This window comes from Phascolarctos cinereus, unplaced genomic scaffold, assembly GCF_003287225.1.
Source record: "Phascolarctos cinereus isolate Bilbo 61053 unplaced genomic scaffold, phaCin_HiC Scaffold_7;HRSCAF=346, whole genome shotgun sequence".
Taxonomy (NCBI): domain Eukaryota; kingdom Metazoa; phylum Chordata; class Mammalia; order Diprotodontia; family Phascolarctidae; genus Phascolarctos; species Phascolarctos cinereus.
Window position 1 is genome coordinate 18,913,872 of NW_027556180.1, and position 23,671 is coordinate 18,937,542.

The 23,671-nt window shown below is 37.7% G+C and overlaps 1 protein-coding gene across 2 annotated transcripts in view; it reads left to right on the forward strand.

Moving 5' to 3' along the window:
- RSRC1 (arginine and serine rich coiled-coil 1) overlaps positions 1-23,671 on the forward strand; it is a 418,914-nt gene that overhangs the window by 222,684 nt on the left and 172,559 nt on the right. For both annotated transcript variants that reach the window (XM_020989056.2, XM_078147674.1), the window contains one exon: positions 13,915-13,966. In XM_020989056.2, the coding sequence (XP_020844715.2) occupies positions 13,915-13,966 (52 nt within the window). The remainder of the gene's footprint in view (positions 1-13,914; positions 13,967-23,671) is intronic.

The following is a 23,671-nucleotide window of genomic DNA, read 5'->3' on the forward strand; positions in this document are numbered from 1 at the left end:
CCCATTGGCCTACTCACTGTTTCTGCAGCATGCCTCTACATTTCCTGCCTTTGTGCCCTTGCCCTCTTTCTCTCCCGCCCCTCCTCTGTGTCTGTTTCCTTCTAGGCTCAGCTCAAGTGGTAACCCCTGTGTGAAGCCTTTTCTGACCCCCTGGGCTGCCAGTACTGTTGTTGTTCAGTCATTTTAGTCCTGTCTGACTCTCAGTGACCCCATTTGGGGTTTTCTTGGCAAAGATACTGGAGTGGTTTGCCATTCCCTTCTCTAGCTCATTTTTACAGATGAGGAAACTGAGGCAAATGGTTATGTACCTGGCCAGGCTCACACAGCTAATTGGCATCTGAGGTCAGATTTGAACTCAGATCTTCCTGACTCCAGGCCCTGCGCCACCTAACCACACCGTCTGCTGCCAGTGACTCCCCTCCCAAAACTATCTTGTGTTCATTTTGTTTGTATTACATTTGTACTCACAGATGTCTTATCTCCTTCTTTGGAACATCAGGAGCTAAAGGGCTTTGCAGAAGCCTTTAAATGCCTAAAAGTCTAAATAGTTTTGTTTTGCCGTGGAGACAGTGGGGAGGCACGAAAGCTTTTTAAGCAGAGGGATGACACAGTCAAACTAGTGCCTTGGAAAAATGATTTTGGCTGCCACTTAGGAAAGGAATGAAAGCTGGGAGAGGCTAGATCTTGGAAGTCCAGAAATTCTATTGTGAAATCTTTAGCAAAGTGAATAATCATCTCCTAATTTATATTTTGTCTGGAAACAGATTTTTATGAAGTAGGGTTGTTTCCAGTGAATTATGCCTATAGTCTTTATTAACATTATTCTTCCCCCCCCCCAGTGGAAATACTGTATGAAGAGGACATTAATAAAGAAAGTATATACTTTTAAATTCTTTTTCTTACGTTGTTTCATGTTTGTAGAAATATCAAGCTTTCAAAAGAAGGTATGCTACTTTCAGAAATCCTCTGGGAGAAACAGGATGGGTTCCCCGTGAAGTGGCTCATCTGCAGAGCTCTGGCCTCTTGGCTGCTGTTGCTTTGTTGTACACTTGAGATTTTCTTGGCAGAGATACTGGCAGTGGCTTGCCATTTCCTTCTGCAGCTCCTTTACAGGCGAGGAAACGGAGGCAAACCACATTTACATACATAGAGGAAAAGTCAGGCTTTCTGGACCAAATCTTCCCTAATTAGGGCCAGAAGTTATCACTGAATTTGCAGTGGAACAGGTCACGGTTTCTAGATCAGTCTTCATGGAATGAGGTGGGAAGGGAATGTAGAAAAGAGTCTCTCCCTTCTTTGCGAGGCAAGCCATTTTTCCTTAAAGGAATAAGTTTGATGATTGTAAGATGAGATTCTGACTCAGGTGTCTGTTTGAGACAGCGTCCTTTCAAGTATACCAGAGTAATATGCAAGTGACAACCCTGGGTGTATGCCAGTGACATTTAGTAAGATGAGATGCTAATGTAAGTTGATCAGTGACATTTTAAAATACTTAAACGGCTACTAAATGTTGTCATTTCTTGTTTTTTTTTTTCCATTCCACAATGTGTATCACAACCCATACATGGCCATCCTATGTAATATGTTAGAAATATTCCTCTCAATCAGTTTCTTAACATGGTGTCCACACCACTTCCCGTCACTCTCTCTTGGCCTTCAAGAAGTCTATGCATAGATTTCAGGAGGCTGTGAAATTGGGATTTTTAATCTTTTGATAACTGTATTTCAGTGTAACTGATTTGCTTTGTAATCCTATGTATTTTATTTTATACATTTAAAATCTTGTTTCTGAGAAAAGGTCCATAAATGTCATAAGATTGACTACCAGGGGAGGCTTTGACACAAAAATGTTCCCTGCATCTGAAGGTCTTCTTACATTGGGGGAAGGGGGTACCAGTGTAGCACTTGGGCTTTCTTACTTTTGCCTACCTCCTTTTCTGGTCATACATTTCCTGGGTCATACCTTTTGCAAGGAGAGTTGGCTTCAGAGGCCAAAAGGTCAAGAGTATCAAGAGAATTAATTTTTTAATAAGTGTGAAGGAAGGTGACATAGCCCTACTAGATCTCAAACTGTATTGCAAAGTGGTAATCATCAAAACAATCTGGTACTGGCTAAGAGAATAGAGCAGTGGATCAGTGGAATAGATTAGGTATACAGTACACAATAGTAAATGAACATAATAATTTAGTGTTGTATAAATGCAAAGATCCAAGCTTTTCAGATAAGAACTCACTGTGTGATGAAACTCCTGGGAAAACTAGAAAGCAGTTTGGCAGAAATTAAGTATAACCAACTTCTCACATTGTATACCAAGATAAGATCTAAATGGGTACATGATTTACACATAAAGGGTGATACCATAAGCAAATTAGGAGAGGGAGGAATAGTTTACCTTTCAGATCTGTGGATAAGGGAAGAACTTATGACCAAACAAGAGGTAGAGAGCATTAGGGGATATAAAATGGATCTTTTTGATTATGATAAATTAAAATATTTTTGCACAGATAAAATGAATATACTCAAAATGAGAAGGAAATCAAAAAACTGGGAAATTTTTTTACGTCAGGTTTCTTTGACAAAGGCCCCATTTCTTAAATATGTAGAAACTAAGTCAAATTTATAAGAATCCAAGTCCTTCTACAGTTGATAAATGGTCAAAGGATATGAACAGACAGTTTTTAGATGAATTATCAAAGCTATCTATAGTCATATGAAAAAATGCTCTAAATCTCTATTGGTTAGAGAAATGCAAATTAAAACAGTTCTGAGATACTACCTCACACCTGTCAGATTGGCTAGTATGATAGAAAAGGAAAATGACAGATGCTGGAGGGGATGTGGAAAAACTGGGACACTAATGCAGTATTGGTGGAGTTGTGAACTGATCCAGCCCTTTTGGAGAGCAATTTGGAACTATGCCCAAAGGGCTATGAACCTGTGCATACTCTTTGGCCCAGCAATACCACTACTAAATCTGCATCCCAAAAAGGTCAGGGGAAAAGAGAAAGGGTTAGGGACAAAAAATATATATATTTATAGCAGATCTTTTTGTGGTGTCAAAGAAATGGAAATTGAGGGGATGCCCCTCATTTGAGGAACAGCTGAACTGGTTGTGGTGTGTGATTGTGATGGAATATTATTATGCTATAAGAAATGATGAGCAAGATGCTTTCAGAAAAACCTGGAAAGACGTACACGAATTGATGCAAACTGAAGCAAACCAAACCAGGACAGTGTGCACAATAGCAGCAGTATTGTACGGTGATCAGCTGTGAATGACTTAGCTATTTTCAGCAATACTGTGAACCACGACGATCCTGAAGGACTCATAAAATTCTGTCCACCTCTAGAGAAGGAATTGATGGAGTCTGAATGCAGATAGAAGCATACTTTTTTTTTAAACTTTCTTAATTTTTCTTGGTTTTTTTTTTGGGGGGGATTGTCTCTATTTTCTTTCACAACATGACTAATATGGAAATGTGGTTTGCATGACTGCACATGTATAACCTATGTCCAATTGCCTGCTTTCTTAATAGGGGCTGAGGGAGATAAGGGAGGGTGGGAGAGAATTTGGGACTCAAAAGTTTTAAAAAATGAATTTTAAAATTGTTTTTACATGTAAATGAAAAGAATGAAATATTCATTTTTTCAAAAAGGAAAGAAAGTTTCAGTATCTCCCTATAGCTTCTTGAATGAAATGCAAATGTCCCTGTTTCACAGTCTGGCTGCAGACTCTCTTTGCAGTGTAATTGCACCTTACTCCCTTTCACTCTCTGTTCTAGCCATAATGGCCACCTCTCTGACTTGGCACATGCCTAGAATGTACTCCCTGTTCAAGCCAATTCAAAGCTCTAGTTATTACTCAGGTTCTTTCCTGTTTCCCCTCCTTGTTGCTAGTCTTCCCACCTCAGTTACTTGGAATTTATTTTGTGCATATTTCGTTGTTATGAGCTGGTCCCCTCTAATGGAATGTCAACTCCATGAAGATACCTGCAATTTTAATTTCTGCCTTGAAACCTGGCATAATCAAATACATAAATAATACTGCCTGTTGGATGGAATTGAATGGATTTGAGTGAAACTTGGGGGTCTGCCACTTAATAGCTGGGAGACTGTGGGCAAATCACCAAACTTGGGGATGCTAAACACCTAACCTGCCAGAGGGCTAACCCAGCATTCCTGTCTCAGAGGGTTGTTGTGAAGAGCACATGAAATAAACTGGATCTTTACAGACTGAATAACCTTATAGAAATGTCACTTATTACATACCACTCCTTTTCAATTTCTCTATTTCTTACTCCTCACTAATTATTCATGCTTCTCTTTCTATTTATCTTATCTTCTTTTTTATTCTTTTAAAAATCTCCCAACTCTTTACTACTCCTCCTGCTACTTTCTGTCTACATCCTTTCAGCCTATTATTTTTTCTATATTCTTCATTGAATATAATATGGAAATGAAATGTTTTTAAAAAATTATTCTGTTTGTTGAATAAAAAGTATTCTCTGTTCTTTCTTTTTAAATGAGGAAAGCCTTTATATGTCAATACTAAATTGAGTTACATTTTAATCCCACCTAAAAAATCAAACATCGGCCATTGGCCCTTGCCCACTATGTCAATACTTCTAATTTATTGTACCAATACAGCTAAATTTTTTTGATGAGCATATAAAGAATTACTCTTAGTTATTAATATTTTAGTGAATTTTTTCACAAATTAATCTCTTTTTAGGATGCTATATGTGAAATAAAGAAAAGCAGTAAGCGTGATATTAGAGGATTTGCCATGAGAGGCCTTAACCCTAAGACCCAAGAAATGTTTTATTTTATACATAATATATATATATTTATATTAATTTGGAGAGTGCATTAGAGCTGTAAAAGAAGAAGAATGCCTCTACAGATTAGAAATCAGGTTTCTGCCAGTACTTCTTAAATGTGACATACAGCACTCTTATTTCTGGGTCTAACTTAAGACGAGACCGCCAATTATGATGAATTGTGAAGTCGTTTTGTGATTTGGACTAATGTCCACTAAAAAACCAGTAGTTGACCACCTACCTCATTTTTAATTATTACTTAAGTCAGTTATTGATCCAAGGTCTCCAGAAGTGAAAGGCGAGTGAATTGTTTCATTCTTTACGTATATATATGTAGTACTTGTTAATTGATTAACCTGTGATACTATATATCCCTTAACATATCTTTAACTTCATGTCAGTAGCAGGAACTTTTCCAGGAACGTGGGTCAAACTTGAGAGATAGTCTAAACTTTGTCAGTCCTTGTCTTTTTAATGTAAATATCAATCCATAAAATGTGAATAGCTTGAATTTATTTCATACGATTAAGTAAGAAGAATTAATCCTTGTCGAAAAACATAATACACAAAAAAAAACTTTGAAAAAGTCATTTTCACATCCTTATAACTTCCCAACATCTCCTTTCTATTCAGACTAACTGGAAATCAGCTACCTCTCTTCTTTCTTTTTTCATTGTCCCATGACATTGTCTTTTCTTGTTGCAGACTAGCAGTTATCCCTTTCACATTTCCCCTTGTGGTTGACAAACTAGCCACATTTTATCATATAAACATTTTACCAAGAAAGCTTACCTTGAGCAACATTGGGGAAAATCAGTCAACAGTCTTTTTTTTAAGCATTAACTGTGTGCTAGGCACAGTGCTAGGTGCTATGTATACAAAGAAAGACAAAAGTAGTTCCTGCCTTCATCATAAAATAAAGCAAACATTTAAAAATTTGTTTTTACTATCTGCTCTCCTAACATTTGATGAGTCACAATTTGATCAATGTGAGCATACCATTCACTGATTCTTGCCATTGATTTTCAGGAAATCCTCCATTACTGAACAATCTAAATCCATGAGGTCTTTCAATGGCTCATAAAGGTATAGAGATAACACTTTTTGGTTTTTTTGGGGGGAGGGGGGAGGCAGTTGGGGTTAAGTGACTTGCCCAGAGTCACACAGCTAGTGAGTGTTATGTGTCTGAGACCATATTTGAACTCAGGTCCTCCTGACTCCACAGCCGGTGCTCTATCCACTGTGCCACCTAGCTGCCCCAATAACACTTTTAATAGGAAAAAATAAAAGAACATACAAAGTAGGCTAGTGCAGTGGATAGAGCACCATTCCTGGAGTCAGGAAGACCTGAGTTCAAATCTGGCTTCAGATACTTACTAGCTCTGTAATCCCTGTTTGCCTCAGTTCCTCATCTGTGAAATGAGCTGGAAAAGGAAATGGCAAACGAATCCAGTATCTTTGCGAAGAAAACCCCGATGGAGTCCTGGAGAGTCAGACACACCTGAAATGACTGAACACCAGCAACCGAGTATCGAACCGTAAACATGTGAATATGGGGCTGAGGCATCGTGTGACCCAAAGTGGTGACCAGAATTTATGAAACTTGATGATACTGCTGAGTTCCCTTACCTTTTTAAACATGACCCTGCACTATTGGGTCCAGTCTGGCCTCATCACTTGGATCTTGTGTCTAGGAACAGAAGTACTTATTTCCCTTCAGCATCATCGGCCATCGTTTGAAGTATCCCGTCCAGTTCTGGATGCCGTGTTGTAAGTGAGACACTGATGGGGAGGCGGAGCTGAGCTGGGGGAGGAGTGGGAAGCAGCGTGTTGAGCTCTGCTACCCCCCAGCTCCTCCAGCCATCGAGAAAATGCAGCTGGGCAGATCCTGATGGCAAAATCAGAGAAAGCAGCACACGGAATTGTTTTTTGTTCAAGCCAGGTCATCATAGAGATATAGTCAGAGAAGTGTGTGAACACTGGAGATGGGATCTGGCCAGGACCGTTGGGCACCACAGGGAGCACACCAACACCCAAGGAGAGGCTGTCACAGACCCATGCCAGAGTACTGCAGCAGGAATGGTTGTCATCTAGCGGCTCTGTCCTTCATTGTGCAATTCCAGGTCACAGATCTCAGGCACACTGAGGAGGGGACTGGTGCCCCAGGGGTGTCTTTCATTAGGGAAGAACCGTAGACTTTTAGCCTGTACCTAGGAAGAAGAAAGTTAAGAAGCAAGCAACAGGGCTGTGACTCAGACCCCAGGAGCAGAGGAGGGTTTCACTTCCAACTTCACAAAGGACTAACTGGGACAGGAATCCCAGATCAAAGGGGAGATTGCAGTTCTGTCACTCTGCACCAGCAGAGCTTCTCAGCTTGCTGATACAGGCCAAGTCCAGCAGCAGCCTACCGTTACTCAAACCCAAACCCAGGCCAGGAACTTGTAAGACTCAGACCAGGGTCCAGGGAGGGGGGCAACAATCAGACTTTGCCCTGGGTCAGACCACTTGGGAACACCGAAAGCTTGCCGGTACTAAGCCTGAACTGTCCCTGAGATCTTAGAATAACACAACACTCAATACCTGAAGAAAATAGCAATAGAACCAACCCAGATCTTTCATCCAAAAGGTCGCAGAGCCCAGTCCTGACATCAAGTTCAAAGTCAAGAAGTAGGCTGGAAGAACAATTAAACTGAAAAGGAATTTACATCATAAAAACCTGTTATGGTGATTGGGATGTTCATGATACAAACCCTGGAGAACAGAATAATTCAGAGCACCTACAAGGAAAGCCTTAAAGAAAAATACAGCTTGTACACCAATTCAGTTGGAACTCCTGGAAAACATGAAGGGAAGAGGGTTTTTTATTTTAAAAAAAGGAGTTGAAAACATTTTATAAATGAAAGGAGGGCTCTAGAGAAAAAAATTGGAAAAGAAATGAGAGCTGTGGAAGAAAGAATTGGAAAGAGAATTAACCATTTGGCAAAAGAGGCACAAAAACCTTGGCCAAGCAACAAGCTCCTTGAAAATGAGAATGAACTAAATAGAATCCAGTGACTCCAAGAGACAGCAGGAAATACTTTTTTTAAAAAACCAAAAGGCTTGGAAGAAAAAAAAGAAAAAAAAAATGTAAGGTATTATAGCAAAAGCAACTGACCTGGAAAATAGAAGAAAAAACTTTTCAAATTATTGGGTTTACTTGAGCTCCATGACCAAAAAAGTGGAGTAGAGAAGGGGAATGGAAATATGCATAGTCACTACTCCATGCCAAGTACTGTGCTAAATGCCTTATGAATATTATCTCATTTAATTAAATGTCATCATATTTCAAGAAATATTAAAACTGTCTAGATCTCTTTGAACCAGAGGACAGATTGGAAATAGAAAGAATTCAATGACTGTTTTCTGAAAGAAACTCTAAAATGAAAACTATAATCAGAATCTAAGCTTCCAAATCAGAGGTAAAAAAAAAAAAAGACTACAGATCACTAGAAAGAATTCAAGTAGTGAGGAGCCAATAAGGATCACACACAATTTTGCAACTACTACTTTGAAGGAGTAGAAATCTTGGAATATAGTATTTCAGAAGACGAAAGGTAAGAATAACTTACCCATCAAAACTTAGTATAATCCTACTGGGGGGGGGAAATGAATCTTTAATGAAATGGAAGCTTTCCAAGCATTCCTGATGAAAAAGCTAGAGCTGTGTAGAAACTTTAAAGTTCAAACATGAGTTAAGAGAATAATAAAAAGGTAAACATGAATAAACAAGCATAAGGGACTAAAAGATAATCTACTTACATTCAAATATCATAAGATGATACATGTCTCCCCTCTGAACCCCGTCATCATCAAGAGTCATAAAAGGAGTCTAATTAGACAATGCCTAGGAGTGGTTCTTTTATATATCTTTATGATCTTAAGTGAAGACTAGGCTAGGTTTTACTCAACAGCAGAATAGTAGGAAAGAGGAAGAAGAGAAAATTAAAGGGAGGATTGGTTAAGGGAGAGATTAGTCCTAATCAAAACAAATTCTAATTAAAGATATACAAAAATATTTATAGTTCTTTTTTAAGATGACAGAGAGAATTTGAGGGGGTACCCATAAATTGGGGAATGGCTGAATAAGTTATGGTATATAAAATGTGATGGGATATTATAGTGCTGTAACAAATGATGAAGGGGATAGTTTGAGAGAAACCTAGGAAGATGTGTAGGAACTGATACAGAATGGAGTGAGCAGAACCAGGAAAACAATTTATATAATGATGACAATATGGTAGACAGCTTGGAAAGGACTAGGTGCTCTGATCAGCATAATGACCAACCACATTCCAGAGAACTAATCATGAAACCTGCTCTCTGACAGAGGGGAAGGACTTGATTGGCATAGCAAAACATGTATTAGGGATGGATCACGGTCAATGCAGAAATTTGTTTTTCTTGACTACACGTGTTTGTAACTGTAATTTTGTTTTTTGCTCATTCTTGATTGAGGGGCTAGAGGTGGATGGAGAAAAGTCAATTTTTTGCTAATTTAAAAAATAATATGTATTTAGATATACATATGTGTGTGCACATAGGTATATATATATATATGTATATATATGTATATATATACATATATATATATTTAAATACATTAATAGATTTGAGTGTGTCCATGGGAAGGAGAAGAGCCTTTAGTCTATGCCCTCTAAGGATCATTTGAAGAAACATGGTATATTGAGCTTGAAGAAGAACAGATCCAGAAAAGACATGCTGACTTTTTTCAAGTCTTTGAAGGACTGCCCTGTTGAGGAGATGTGAGACTTGTTCTGTTTGCTACAAGGGCACAACCAGGAGCAGTGGGTCAGATTTGTAAAGAGGCAAATTTAGACTGGATATCCAGGACCTCTTCTTAACAGTCTTGAGAAGATCTAGTGAGCTGCTGCAGGAGGTGGCACCTGACCCTCCACGGAGCCAATCAGGTAGAAGCAGGATGGCCACTGCTCTTGTAGTCCTCTCCTGTGTGGGCTGGAGCATTCTTCTCATACACAAATTCTGTTTCTGCAATAAAGCTAATCTGATATTAAGTGCAATGACTTGCTGACCCTGGTGCAAAAGGAGAATGGAAGGGGTGAAAAGAAGATCCTGTGAGAGACTGAATTAAATTATGAGAATACCTTTCCCAGATGATGCGAAACATGTGAATGTGGGATTCACGAAATGAAAGATTGCCAGTCATATACTAATTATGATTAACCTCATCTTCTAGCTGGCCCTCAGTCTCTGCCATATCTATGCTGCTTCTTGTTTTGTGCAGTCCACAGCCTTTTCTTGATTTACTACTTCGCTCTCCCTTCCTCTGTTACAATGTGACTTTTGCACCTTTCTCTTCCTATTGTTTTTTAGCTTTCTTTGACTTGGGATAATGTATTACTGGTGCGTTGCCTATTTGCTGTATTTGTTTTCCTTCTGCTCCTTTTGTCTGAGGTGATTACAAAGCAGATAGTCTGCTCCTGTCTGTTCTTTCCCTCTGTTTACTGATTTATGCATATATTTTCTTTCTTAGTAGACTATAAGCTCCTTGAGATCAGGGACTTGATTTGCTTTTTCTTTTTATTTGGCACATAGTAAGCCCTGAATAAAGATTTGTTCATACTACTCTTCATACTACAAACTTAGCTTTCAAAAATGAATGAGGAAATGGAGCCATACACATAAGCAAAACATAGGAGAGTTTCAATATAGAAAATTAAAATTTGTCCTTAAACCAAATATTATTGCTAGAACACCGTAGGATCATAGATTTTCATTTGGAAGGGAACTTATAAGTCATCTACTTGAAATCCTTCATTTTAAGGTGAGGGAAGTCATTCTAAAACCTTAATAAAGAATTGTTAGATGATTATTAGTAAGGTTTTGTGAATGTTATTGAGAGTATTCTAGAACTTTTTTCCCTCCATGCAACTTATCGTATTATATTATTAAAACTAAAGGTAAGGAAGGATGCCCATAAAATTGAGGAATGGATGAACAAAGTTGTGGTAAATGAATGTAATGGAATATAGTGTTGTGCTGTAAGAAATAATGAAGGTGGTGGTTTCAGAGAAACCTGGGAAGATTTATATGAACTGATGTGGAATGAAATGCACAGAACTAGGAGAACAGTCTACACAGCAGCAGCTATATTGTGGAGATAATCAACTTTGGAAGACTTAGTAGCTGATCAGCAGAATGACCAAGCACAGATCTAAAGTACTCAGGATAGAACCTGCTCTGCACGTCCAGGTAAAGAGCCAATGGACTCAGAGAGCAGATCAGAACGTTCTTTGCCTTTCTTTTTCTTGCCTTTTTTTTGGGGGAGGGGACGCTGGAGACATGGCTAACGCAGAATTTGTCTTGCATGACTATAAGAATTTGTAATAGGTTTTGTTTTTCTTCCTTCTCATTGAATGAGGTGGGGAGAGAATTTGGAATCAAAAAAAGAATGTGAAGAGTCTCTGTGCTTTAAAATATAGACAAATTAAAAATTATCAAAAATAATATAGGTAGGTATATTTTTATTCTGTGTACAATATGATGAAATTCTATTTTGCTATAAGAAACGACTAACAGGATGGTTTCAGAAAAATGAAACTGATATGTACCAGTGTAGTAATTGGCTAATATGTCACAATACATATAGCATTCACTTTTTACCCCGTTAGCATATTTGGCTTAAATTTATTTAAAAAAAGTTATGTTCTTTTGTTAATGTCCTAATACTATCAAAGAGATTATCTTCATATTCTGTATTATTTCTTTTGAATAATAATTGGCCTCAACTTAATTGTATAATACTGATTGTAATGCTAAAGATATTGAATATCTTCACTGGTAAAGAAAATTTCATTCTTTACACTGCGGATGAATATTACATTGGAATGGAATTCACATCTATTTTAATTTTTTTTACAAAGTTATGCTGTGATAAATTCACTTTTTCCCCTTTTTTTCCTAATGCTGATGTGACTCTTGACAAGTTGCATAATTTCCTGAAATTCAGTTCCCTTACCTTAAAATGAAGGATTTCAATTAGGTTACCTATAAGTTCCCTTTCAACTCAAAATCTATGCTCTTATGATCTTCTAGCAATCACATTTAGTTGAAGGATAAACTTTGATCTTCAGTGTTGTTGTTGAAACTCTTCTGTGTTTTGCTTATGTGTATTTGATTTCATTTCCTCATTCATTTTTGCAAGGTGCGATTTGAGGCTATAGATAACACTCGCTCATATGTTTTTCATGAAGTTAGAATAGACAAAGCATTAGGATCAGTTATCTCTTCAAGGGACAGAACTAAGGTCCTGTGGCTCTGTTCCTTTCTCCAATTGCATAATGATGCCTGTGTGTGTGTGTGTGTGTGTGTGTGTGTGTGTGTGGTGTGTGTGTGTGGAGAGAGAGACAGAGAGATAAAATGAATCATTAATTGGTGGAGCTTTAGTAAACTTTTTTTCTGTCCCTGATATAGATTAATTCCTTTAGGGTTCTCTTAAAGTTGCTTTTGGGGGCAGCTAGGTGGTACAGTGAGTAGAGCTCTGGCCTTGGAACCAGGAGGACCTGAGTTCAAATCCAGCGTCAGACACTTAACACTTAACTAGCTGTGTGACCCTGGGCAAGTCACTTAACCCTGATTGCCTCACCAAAAAAAAGCAAAAAAAAAAAGTTGCTTTTGGTATCTACAATTCAGAAATGAAATTCAAAAGCAATGTATACATAGCCAACACTCAGAAATAAGTGTTATTTTATTTAAAAAGTTGTGTAAATACTTTAGTTCCAATCTCTTTTGAGTCAGAAATGTTTTAAGACTGAACCTACTTCCAGTTCGTATACATGTGACAGTTGATCATGTTGGCTCCATTTGAGCATTCATGCATCTTAAAAATGTTGCCACCTATTGGGAGCTTTTCTTGTGGACACATGTAAAATTGTTTTCCTTGCTGTACTTTCGCTGATGAAGTGCTTCAGAATTCTTTGTCTGTGAAATGAAAACCATAATAAAAGCATGTACTTTAAAAATATATCACATCATATCAGAGACAGTTCTCCACAGGATAAGAGTAAAATAGGTTTTCTGACTCACATATCTGCATCACTTTATGGCTTAAATCGCACATGGTTTGTGATGGTCTCCCCATTGTTGAAATCTTCTTTAACAAACCAATTGGCAAAGAAGATTAGCTTACCTGTTTGAAAGGATTGTTTGTCACAGATGGCAGCAATAGAGTAATTACTTTCATCTCTAAAAATTTCCATGTTTAATTTTTTTGCTGACATGTTTATAAATTAATTATTTTTAAAAAATGTTTTTGGACTTCAAGGATAAATTGTTTCAAAAATTGAACAGCAAGCTTTTTTGAAGAACTCTTCATCACCTTAAATTCAAATTTTAATTCTGAACTTATTAGTATATTCTGCCATATCAATTCCATGTTCTGTTTTTTATAGAATATTATCAAAACTGGGCTGAGCAGGGCTGCATCCTTTTCAGGTGAGAAAACAGACAGAACTGAGACAGTTGTTAACTGAGGCCACTCCGTGCTATTTGTCAGTGAATACAAAGGATACAACTTGTAATTTCTTCTCTTCACCCAGCTCACCCAAACACATTGAAGAGAATGCAGAATCATAGCACTTTACATGTGTCTTGCTACTTTTACTTGGCTATTTGAATTGTCAAACACTATCTTTATTTGTTTCAACAGTTTGCAAAACTTCATGCTATAATTGGAACTACAGGTATATTGCTTAGATCTTCAGCTTGTCTCATTAAGTATATAATCATTTTAAAAACATGTTGGTCTTTCCTAAATACTCAGCCCTGAGTAGATAACGTGATAAGAACAAGAGATTTTGCAGTACAAAAGAAAGCATGTATCGGTGAAAATTAAAAGTAAAGTACTTTTTGTTGACGTGAGAGAAAGTTGATAGAGATTCTGTTGTACTTTCAGAGATCGGCAAGTGATTAAAGGACTGATTAAAAGTAAAATTGCTAGAGGTTTATGATACTCAAAGAGAAAGCTCAGTCTCTATTATTACTAATAAATAAATGTTTTTCTGCTTTGTTTCATAGCCACCTGCTGAACAAGCCAAAGCTAGACTACAACTGGTCCTTGAAGCTGCTGGTAAGAATTGATAATTGTGTTTATTAAACCAAAAAATAAAGGGAAAAAATGAATTGTGCCAATGTTGTATTTTAAATGCTGATCCTGAAATCAAAGCTTTGCAAAGACCCTTATTCCCAAGTTTAGGCTTACCAGCCCCCTAAACAACCATGATGCAGAGCCTGGAAGGGCAGTCTGGTAGTCACTAAAAATCATGTATTCTGTTCAGGTATTTCTTGTTGGGGTACAACAGGTCATACTCTCTCCTTTTGTTTTTAAAAATGAATGTTGTATTTTAAAAGATATTCTACTTTTGCTTTGCATTGTAGTTTCATTAAAATAAAATAACTTCTCTCCTTTGGGGGAAGATGAGGAAAAGAATAGCTGGCAGGGGTGAATCTCCTCCTGTTTCTATGAGACCTCCAACACTCTGCTACCTGTTCTGACCCAGTCAGTAAGTAAACATTTATTAAATTTCTTCTTTGTGTCAGGCACTGTCCTGAATGTGGGGCTATAAACAAAGGCAAAGGACAGTCTCTCCTTTCAAGGGGCCCGCAGTTTAGTGGAGGAGACAGTGTTCAAACACCTGTATACAAACAAGGCGTAGACAAGATAAATTGAGAAGAATCAACAGAAGGAAGGCACTAGAAGGCATCGGGAAAGGCTTCTGTAGAAGGTGGAATTTTAAGTGGGGCTTGAAGAAAGAACGGGTAGATAGGAGGTGGCAACATGGAGGGAGAGTGTTCCAGGCATCAAGGACAGCCCAACAGAGTGGGGAGATGGAGCATCTTGTTTGGGGAACGTGATCAAGGAGGCCACTGTTCATAGAGTATGTGGAGGGAGGAGGAGGAAGGGTGAGATGGAACAAGACTGGAGGGGGAGCAGGTTGTAGAGGACTTTGAACCCCAAAAAGAGGCTTTTATTTTTGATCCTTGAGGTCATATGGACCACTAGAGTTTTTGAGTAGGGGAATGATATGGTCTAACCTGCATTTTAGGAAAATCACTTTGACAGCTGAATGGAGAATGGATTGGAGTGAAAGATTTTTGGCAGACAGAGCCACCAGCAGGCTATCGCAATAGTGTACACATGAGGTGTGAGGCTTGTGCAAGGTCACAGTGTCAGAGGAGAGAATGGAGCATATGTGAGGGGTGCCATGAAGGTCAACTGAACAGGCCTTGGCAACAGATTGGATTTGGGGGATGAGAGGGTTAAGAGTCTACGATGACACCAGGGCTGCCAGCCTGGATGACTAGAAGGACCTTGGTACCATGGAAAGGTAACCATGGAAGTTAGGAAGAGGGGAAGATTTAGGGGGGAAATACTGATTTCGGGTTTGGACGTGTTGAATTTAGAGTCTGAGACATCCAGTTCGAGATGTCTAAAAGGCAGATGGAGATGCTAGACTGGAGATTAGCAGAGAGGTTAAGGTTGGATAAGTACATTAAAAATATGAAACGCTTCACAAATTTGATTTGCTACAGGGAATCTGCACAATCCACTTAACTTATGCCATATTTCAAAATAGGGAATATTCATCCTTTTATCCTGCAGCATAGAAATCGGTGTCTTTTTCCAGTTTTCTTTTATATACTCAATACTAACAGAGGCAGTAAGCTATATGAACTATAAGCTATAAGAAGCTATATGAGGACCAGCTTGTACCCTTTTAACTCCTACTTTACTCTAAGCAAGCAATATGGCCTTAAGAAAACTAATATGATTAATACGTTGACTGGAGGATCCATAAAGTATAATTAAAGTGTGAGTGTTGTATGCACCTTAACATGATATAGCCTTTGAAGGAACACTGTTTCATGAGGTCTAAGTAATATCTGGTTGTACTAGTTTACTGTAGCACTATTTGAACTTAACTTATGATGCAAGTATAAAAATTGACAACCCTCCCCAGAAGTATTACCATTATTAATCACTCTCATTTTCACGGCATATCAAGTCTTCTTCTATTTAATATCAAATCTGTTATTATGTGATAAACATGAGTTTTTTAAAATATTCTAATAAAAACTTTTGTTAGCATTTCACCACAAATATATGCATATATGTATGTATATATATAATGAGGTAACAAGAGTTAAATAATTTAATCATCCTTCATATACATATTTCATGCACATTCTTACATGAGATTTTCTTTTTTTAAAAGTTTCTAGTTTTTTGAGTGTTGGGTATCCTGAAGGACAATATTTATTTTGATATGTTCCCCCAAATTATAATTTTTAGCAGCACAACTAAAGGGTTTTATTTCATGGTTTCAAATGTATGTATTTTTCTCTATATCTTTTAATATGCCTTTGAAGCATATAATTATAAAGTAGATGTGACAGCCTGGATCTCAAAGTACATAATTTGTTTATGCTGCACACAGCTGTCTCTCCTCATTTTTTAATTTAGCATTCTTAAAATATATTAAAAATACTATGTGTTATATATCATTTCAGACTAGATCTGTGGATTTGAGTGACATTCAAAATATTTGCAACATTCTAAATTTTAAAACCCACATTTGGATTATGAAATTATGCTGAATGATACAAACCACCTGCCCAGGAATTAATTAGGCAGAGTTGCCTCTTAACATGTATTATGCAAACTGTTTAGCAGAATAATAGCTATATTATAATGTATAAAATGCTCACCCCTTGCTTATTACTAAATGATATTGAGGGTAAGAAATATATTTTTCAGAAACATGAAGATTTTACCCTTTCATCTAAAGAAGGGGTCAGAGTGCATTTTGAAAACAACCATGGATTTATGGACCCTTTTATGCTTTGGGTCGAAATGTGACTTCCCTCCACATTCAGTGACAGAAGTGCTATTATTTCTGATGTTGAACCTTTGAAAACAATACTCTATATACTAGGATATAAGAAACCTTTTAAAAAATTTTACCTGTAAAATTCATATTTGCAAAAGTCTACTTTGTAAGATCCTCAGGTATAATATGTCCCTGGCAAACAAAATCTCACAGGCTGCCTAAGAAACATGAGCTGGGGCATGGGGACACCCTTAGGGGCTGTTTGAAAATTACATGCTGAGAGACTGCCTGTCTCTTCTTGAGGCTCTGGTCTTTCAGTGTTACATATGCAACTTAATTCGTCCCCAGATAAATACCCATGTGCCACAGAGAGCAAATGTTTCTGACTCTAAAAAGTAAGGGCATTTATAATACCATGTATATGTGCCTCCCGCTGCACCAACCTGTGCCCTGGCCTATCACTAGCACTGTGGTGTGGACAGGCTCTCCTCACTTCTTGCATCTTCATGTTTTGCTGATCTTGCTCTAGTTTCAGGGAGTGGTTATCAAAGGTCATCATCGTGCCACAAGTTTGTGCCATTCTGAGCTGAAGTGCACTACCATAATGAAATAAAGATGTGAAAGAAGGCTCTCTCTTCCACAGACATTCTGAAACCACCTGTTACATGTTGAGCTCTGGGGGAGATATCAGACACACTGTTCTTGCCCTCATGAAGCCCACAGTCGTGTGTCTCTGACACTTCAAAAGTGATGACTGCCAAGTCTTGGGCTAAGGAAACCACAAAGGGATAACTGAGGCCTGGAGAGATCCAGTGAGCTACACAGTGTGAGAGTGCAGGCCATGCAAGGAAGCTCAAAGGCAAAGCCAGGTCAAGACACATGTGGAGTTGCTCCTCAAGGTGATCTGGCAGCTGAAGCCAACTTCCTCTCTGTTCTCTGGGCTTGGCAGCAGGAGCCTGTGCTCCCCCACAAGCATCAGGCTTAAGACCTCCACTGAAATGAATTATAGAATTTTCAGAATTCTCAGAAAGCGTTTTCAGAAGCAGATTGTGCTTTCAGACTTATGCCTAACTCTTTGTACCAAGGAAAGAAACTGTCTTGAAGGTTCACTCAAAAGCTTATTTCCAACTTTCTGAACAAGATGATTCTCCAACGATAGGAAATATTTGTGCCATAATTAGGAGAGAAAATTCAAAGGTGGTACACCTTTCTCATTTCCCAGCTCATCAGGTTCATCCTTTTTCCTTAGCCTTGGTCAGAGCAGAATTCAGTGAGACCATAACTACCAAGTAGAATATCCTTGTATTTATGATTTTTAAAAATAACTTTTTGGGTACTAAAAGAAGATGAGAGGCAGCAAGATGTAGTAGATAGAGTTGACCTTAGATTCTAGCCCTGAACATAAATCTGACCCTGGACACATTCTGCCATTGGAAGCCTAGGCAAGTCACTTCACCTTGAGAATTGCCTCTGTTAATTCTCTAAACTCTTTTCTAGAACGATAAACTGGAGAATTGTTGCTGAACTGCAGTAGTAGGTATTTCCTCATCAGGATTTCCCTATAGCACTGAACTCTGGTTCTTTCTTCTCTCAATAGAGGAGGCAGTACCAGCCCCCCATTTGGGCAGCCTAGAACCATGCTAATTAAGGGGAGCTATGGAGGAAAGAGCAGTCTTAAAAGATGACTTCCCTGCTGTTCACGTTGGCATCGTCAGATATTCTGAGCCACCATTAGGCTAGGTTTGCCATCTTGACCAAGAACTTTAAGAGGTGGAAGATAAGGCCAAGGAAGCTGAGCTATGGAGACTGATGAGCTCCATAAGGTTGTGAAGAGATAGGGAGATGCTGATTGAAGTGGCCCTCCTAGAATGCATGACAGTGGTGGAGCAGAACTGGCGTACTTGGGGAGTAATCAGTTGGAGGAGTGATTCCTACTTCCTACAATCAGATGGTTTTGCAGTGCAGCCTGGCCACTAGTGACTAGTCGGTTATGATAATGGTTGTGGGAACCACCATTTGGGACTTTCATATTCTGTAAGATGAACCAGGGCTTGGGTAGACCGGTACTGGCAGGCACCTAGAGGCTAGAAAGAATCACTAGAGGAAAACATGCATTCAGGCCCCATTCCAGCATCTGGCAGTACCAAGAAAGTGAGACACACACACACACACACACACACACACACACACACACACACACACACACACACACACGCACACACACCCTGGTCAGCATCACAGAGGTCCAGCAGGGAGTCAGCAGGTAGATTTCCCTCGTGATAGGAAGTACACAGCAGCAGGAGAGTGTGACAAAAGACAGAAGGCCAGACAAGCAGACTGTTATTGTCAGGGAGATGTGTTAACACTGCCTAAGACTTCATTAACTTTTTCAACATCCATCCCATTTTTGGCTTATATAGAATTTGTGTTCGGTTGAAATTCCCAGGTCTTTTTCATGTGAACTACCAATAAACCATATTTTCTCTTTCCTGTATTTATCACTGTAGAAGGTATATCAAAAAAGTATGATTGAAGAAAGAAATGGACTGGTCAGAGAGTACAGTGAGGGTTACCTGATGGACAGTCTGTATGCTTCTGGTCTCTAGGCATTGTCCAGATGAAGGCCTTTAACATGGCAGGAACATTGTCTGTGGAGGATTTATGAGAGACCATGTAGAAGAAGTAATGGACAGGAAATCCCCTGACCCAGGAGCTCAGATAGCCATCACAGGAATGTAGAAATTTACATTTATCTGACTGGCTTTGTTTCCATTGTCTGCAGTTTTTCTTTTCTTATCCTTTCCAGTCTCCTGTTGAGTCTTATGCACTCTGGCTTTTTTTTTTCTTTATTTTTTCTAGGTATTTATATTATCCTTATAGAAAAATCTATCTTCCTTTGTATGTCTGATTATAATTTTTACAGAGTTACTGTCCTTTTGGGAGATCTCTAGATCTTCAATAATTGTGAATACTGGTCAGTATCTATTTTGTTTACTCTTCTCTCTAGCTTTATTTCCTGAACTGGGGCCTTGTTCCAGGACTAGGCATTGTCCCCTCTTGCTCTTTTGAGTGGGCTGGTCATACGTACTCAGTCTTATCCAGCGTCCCCAGGTTCCTATTCTAACTTCCTCTTCCTGGGGTTAGTCTTCCTTGGATCTTTGAGGTTCTGAGGACTGGATCGTCCATCTTCCACTGCAGCTGCCTCTGAGCAGAGAAGCCGGTGGGCTACACCTGTCTCTGGCCTTCTGTGCTCATTGTGGGAAGCTGAGATCTTGTTTGCCTCCACTGGCTTTATCTTTGCTGACATCCCCCTTTCTGAATTTTTGTGCAATTCTGGGATGAAAAAGGCACTTAACTGTAGTTTTTCTTTGGCTTTCTTGATCATTATTTGGTCTGGTACAGATGTCAGAGTTTTTCTAGAGTAGGTATGAGGAACTGGACAGCCTCACTCAGTTGATGCAGTAATTTTGGCTGAACCTTGCCCTCTTTAGGTTCTGACCTGCCCATCCCTGGTTCCTGAATGAGGTAAGGAAAAGACTGATTCCTTACCAGAAATGCTTATACAATAGGACAAACTTGTAAATAACTCATTTGTTGTAGAAAATTAATTTATTTTCCATAAACAACATTTAAACTTTCCATTTTGAAAAATATAAACTTTTATTTTGTCCTCTTTTGATATATGTTGATTTCTTATGGTACTTCATGCTTCAGAACCTGGTTAAATTTCATGACTAAAGAGGAGAGCTATTTGAAACCTTCATACTAAAATACATCTAGCTTTTTTTAGAAAATGAAAGATATAGAGAGCATTGTAATATGTCAGGAATTGTATTTTTAAAGAATAATGAGTTATGAAAGATTATACATTTTCAGTTGATTAGAATGGAAATTTTTCCATTGAGCTTAAATCAGTTGACCTTCCAGAAGTTCCAGAGAGAAATTCACTTGTTTCATTAGCAAATCAAACATTTAATGTTCAGTCAGCCTTCAGTTTCTCTTAATAAAACTCCAAAGCAGAGACACTACAACAGTTCAGGGACTCTGGAGAATTATTACGTAGAAATCCATCTCAGCTTTACAAAAATTCACTCACTAGTTTTCTCATTAGTTGTAGATTTATATTTGAGTGACTGTGACTTCTCTTTCCTGATTTTTAACTAGAGGAAAGCTTTCACCAGGAGTCTAACAATATCACAGCAACTTGCCATGTTTGAGCAGATGTTAAGCAGGCAGTAGTTGAATGTTAATTTTGAGAGGATGGTATGTTTAAGCCTATCTGAAGTATGTTGCATGTGGGCTTTCCAGACTTAGTTACAATGCTAAGTCTCTGGGGAGACTTTTAAAGCTAAACCTCTTTCTTTTTGTCACTCTATATGGACTCTCTCAAGTCAGTATAAAGCAGATCATCCCTCAGCTAAAGCTCTTCAGCTTTTGTTATTGGGCTCTGTAGACCTGTAATTAGGCCTCCTGGCAGGCCTTGCAGGCCAGTTAATGGTCATATGGAGTTTCTATGAGGCAGACTGGCTTTGTATAAATCCTGGGTAGGAATACGTTTATGGGTCACTTCCTACCAGGACCATGCTTTGTCTGTGTGCCCTGCGGGCTGACAGGGAGCAGGTTCCCTTGACCATGGACAGCTCAGTTTGCTGCTCACAATCTACTCAGCTAATCCCCAGTGTAAACAGAGGATTTAGCAGGGCTTCTGTCACTTACAGTTGCCAAACCACTTGGGTGTCTGTGATTTCTTTCACAGACTTCATTGTGAAAGATTGACAAGTGTATAGAGTTTGTGATTTTGTTTGTATGTTAAATATACATGTACAGTTTTCTTTTTGATAGCTTTTAAAATGATTCAAGCAGTTTGTGAATTCAAGACATACGTAATGAACAATGGAAAGGATGTGAATATTGACATGCCTTAAAATCAGATCATTTAAGTCCTAAAATTCTTATAAATTATGACTAAGCCTTTTCTTTAAAATGACAATCTAGGTATGTTATGTTGCTATGCATGAATTGATAACTTGTACATTTTGAAGTATTTACACAAAACTTCAAGTTTCTATAATACTACATTCAAAATAAACATCTAAAGTGAATTTTTTAAAAGTAATGCATTTTTTTTTAATCTTAAGCTAATTGAAGCACTGACTCAGGGTTTTTTTTTTGTAATATGTACTCATCATATTGATTAAAATGAATTTTCATGGAATTGTTTGTTTTTTAAGGATTTCATATTTCACATCTGATTTTAGAATTACTTAACACTTTAAATTATTGGGCCATATTTAGCAGCCATGGAGAGCAATTGGCTTAAAAATAGGATTTTTTTCTCTGTTTTTCTTTAATCTCACATTTTATTATAGTTTCTGTTTGGATGACATTAAAGATCAGTTGTGGAACAGTGCAGATGTCTTGAATATATCCTGTAAGGGACTGAAATATATCTTTTTTAAGATGGTTTATCTTTTTTCAAAAATAATCATGAATACTTTCCCAAGTCTTACCTCCTAAATGAATGGTCAATATTTTGTGCACTCTGTGGTATCAAAATAGCATGTGACAGATGTGGCTGAAAAGACCACATACGTAGACTCTATGATTTTAGTCTGGTGGAACTAATAGGATCACTCATGACATTTTAGATTCTTGGTTTTCTTTTTTTCTTTCATAATAAAAAACCTGTTTAAATAGGGTGACCTTTTGAGGAGGGGGCAAGCAGGGTGTCCAGCCTCTTCCCCCAAATATACAAAGATATGAAGAACCAGGGCTGGTGGCAACAAGTAATTTTTTAAAAAAGAATTAAGAAGTCACTAATGATTATTTAATGGCCTTTAAAAAATATTGATCAGGTTAGCAGAAAAGCTAAGATTTTGAATTTTTTTAATGAAAAAAGGAGGATGCTTCCTGTTTTTTAGCTTTTTGGGCAAATAGTGGAAGAAAATTCAAGATAAGTTGACAAAGACTGGATTTTCCCTCCTTAAATAGAAGAAAGTATTTTGCATAGTTATGCATTAATAAGGTATCACTATTCGAAGCATGTTATACAAGACAGACTGTCAGATAAGTACCTAGTATTTCTTTCTTGACTAGAGTCTAGTCTTACCTTCTAAATTAATCAACAAATACTTACCAAATAACAACTGTATGCAAGGAACTAGCTTATTCATCTTTCTCTAGGGCAGCTTTACCATTGATAACATGGAGTTCATGCTTCTTTGCCTCCCAAACTCAGAAGTCTTTGGTAAAATACAATTTCAGTTCAGCTAGATGGTTGTTATTATTTTTCAATGCCTGAAATAGAAATAAACTTTTAGTTTTTCTATTTAGCATCAGTGTGAGTGAACTAGAAAAAAGTTTACTATGATAAATTGTTGTCATTTTTTTTCTGAAAACCAGGTGTGTTGGTTTTTGTTTCTTTTCTTAAGAAACATTTATTCCTGAAAAGAAGTTGTACAGTTTTAACCAAGGATATTTTGAAAAAGTATTTACCTTTTTCCTTATTGAGATTATTTTATTTTGAGGAATGTTAATGAATGCCTCACTTATGAAAAATTTTAATTAGTGGAATATCTTGACTCTAAAATTACTTTATAGCATTATCTACAAAGTTAAAATGTTAGAAATAGGTATACCACAGGAGTCAGTTTTTGTGTTTTGCAGTCAGCTCTCACATTGGAATTAAATTTTTGACTTGGAAAGAATGGGGAAAAATGAAGATATATTTTAGGAATATGTTTTTGTCCCATTTATCTAAATTCAGTGTCCTCAATTCTACATTCTACGTTACAGTGTAATTGTACTGTTAAAAATGTATACTGTATTTACATGAGAGACATTTTTATCTAGTGGTCACAAAGTAACCCAATAATCTGTTACACAATTCTTGTGTCCTAGGTAGCTCACGATAATGGGTACTCTCAAGTGTATCACAAACAGGC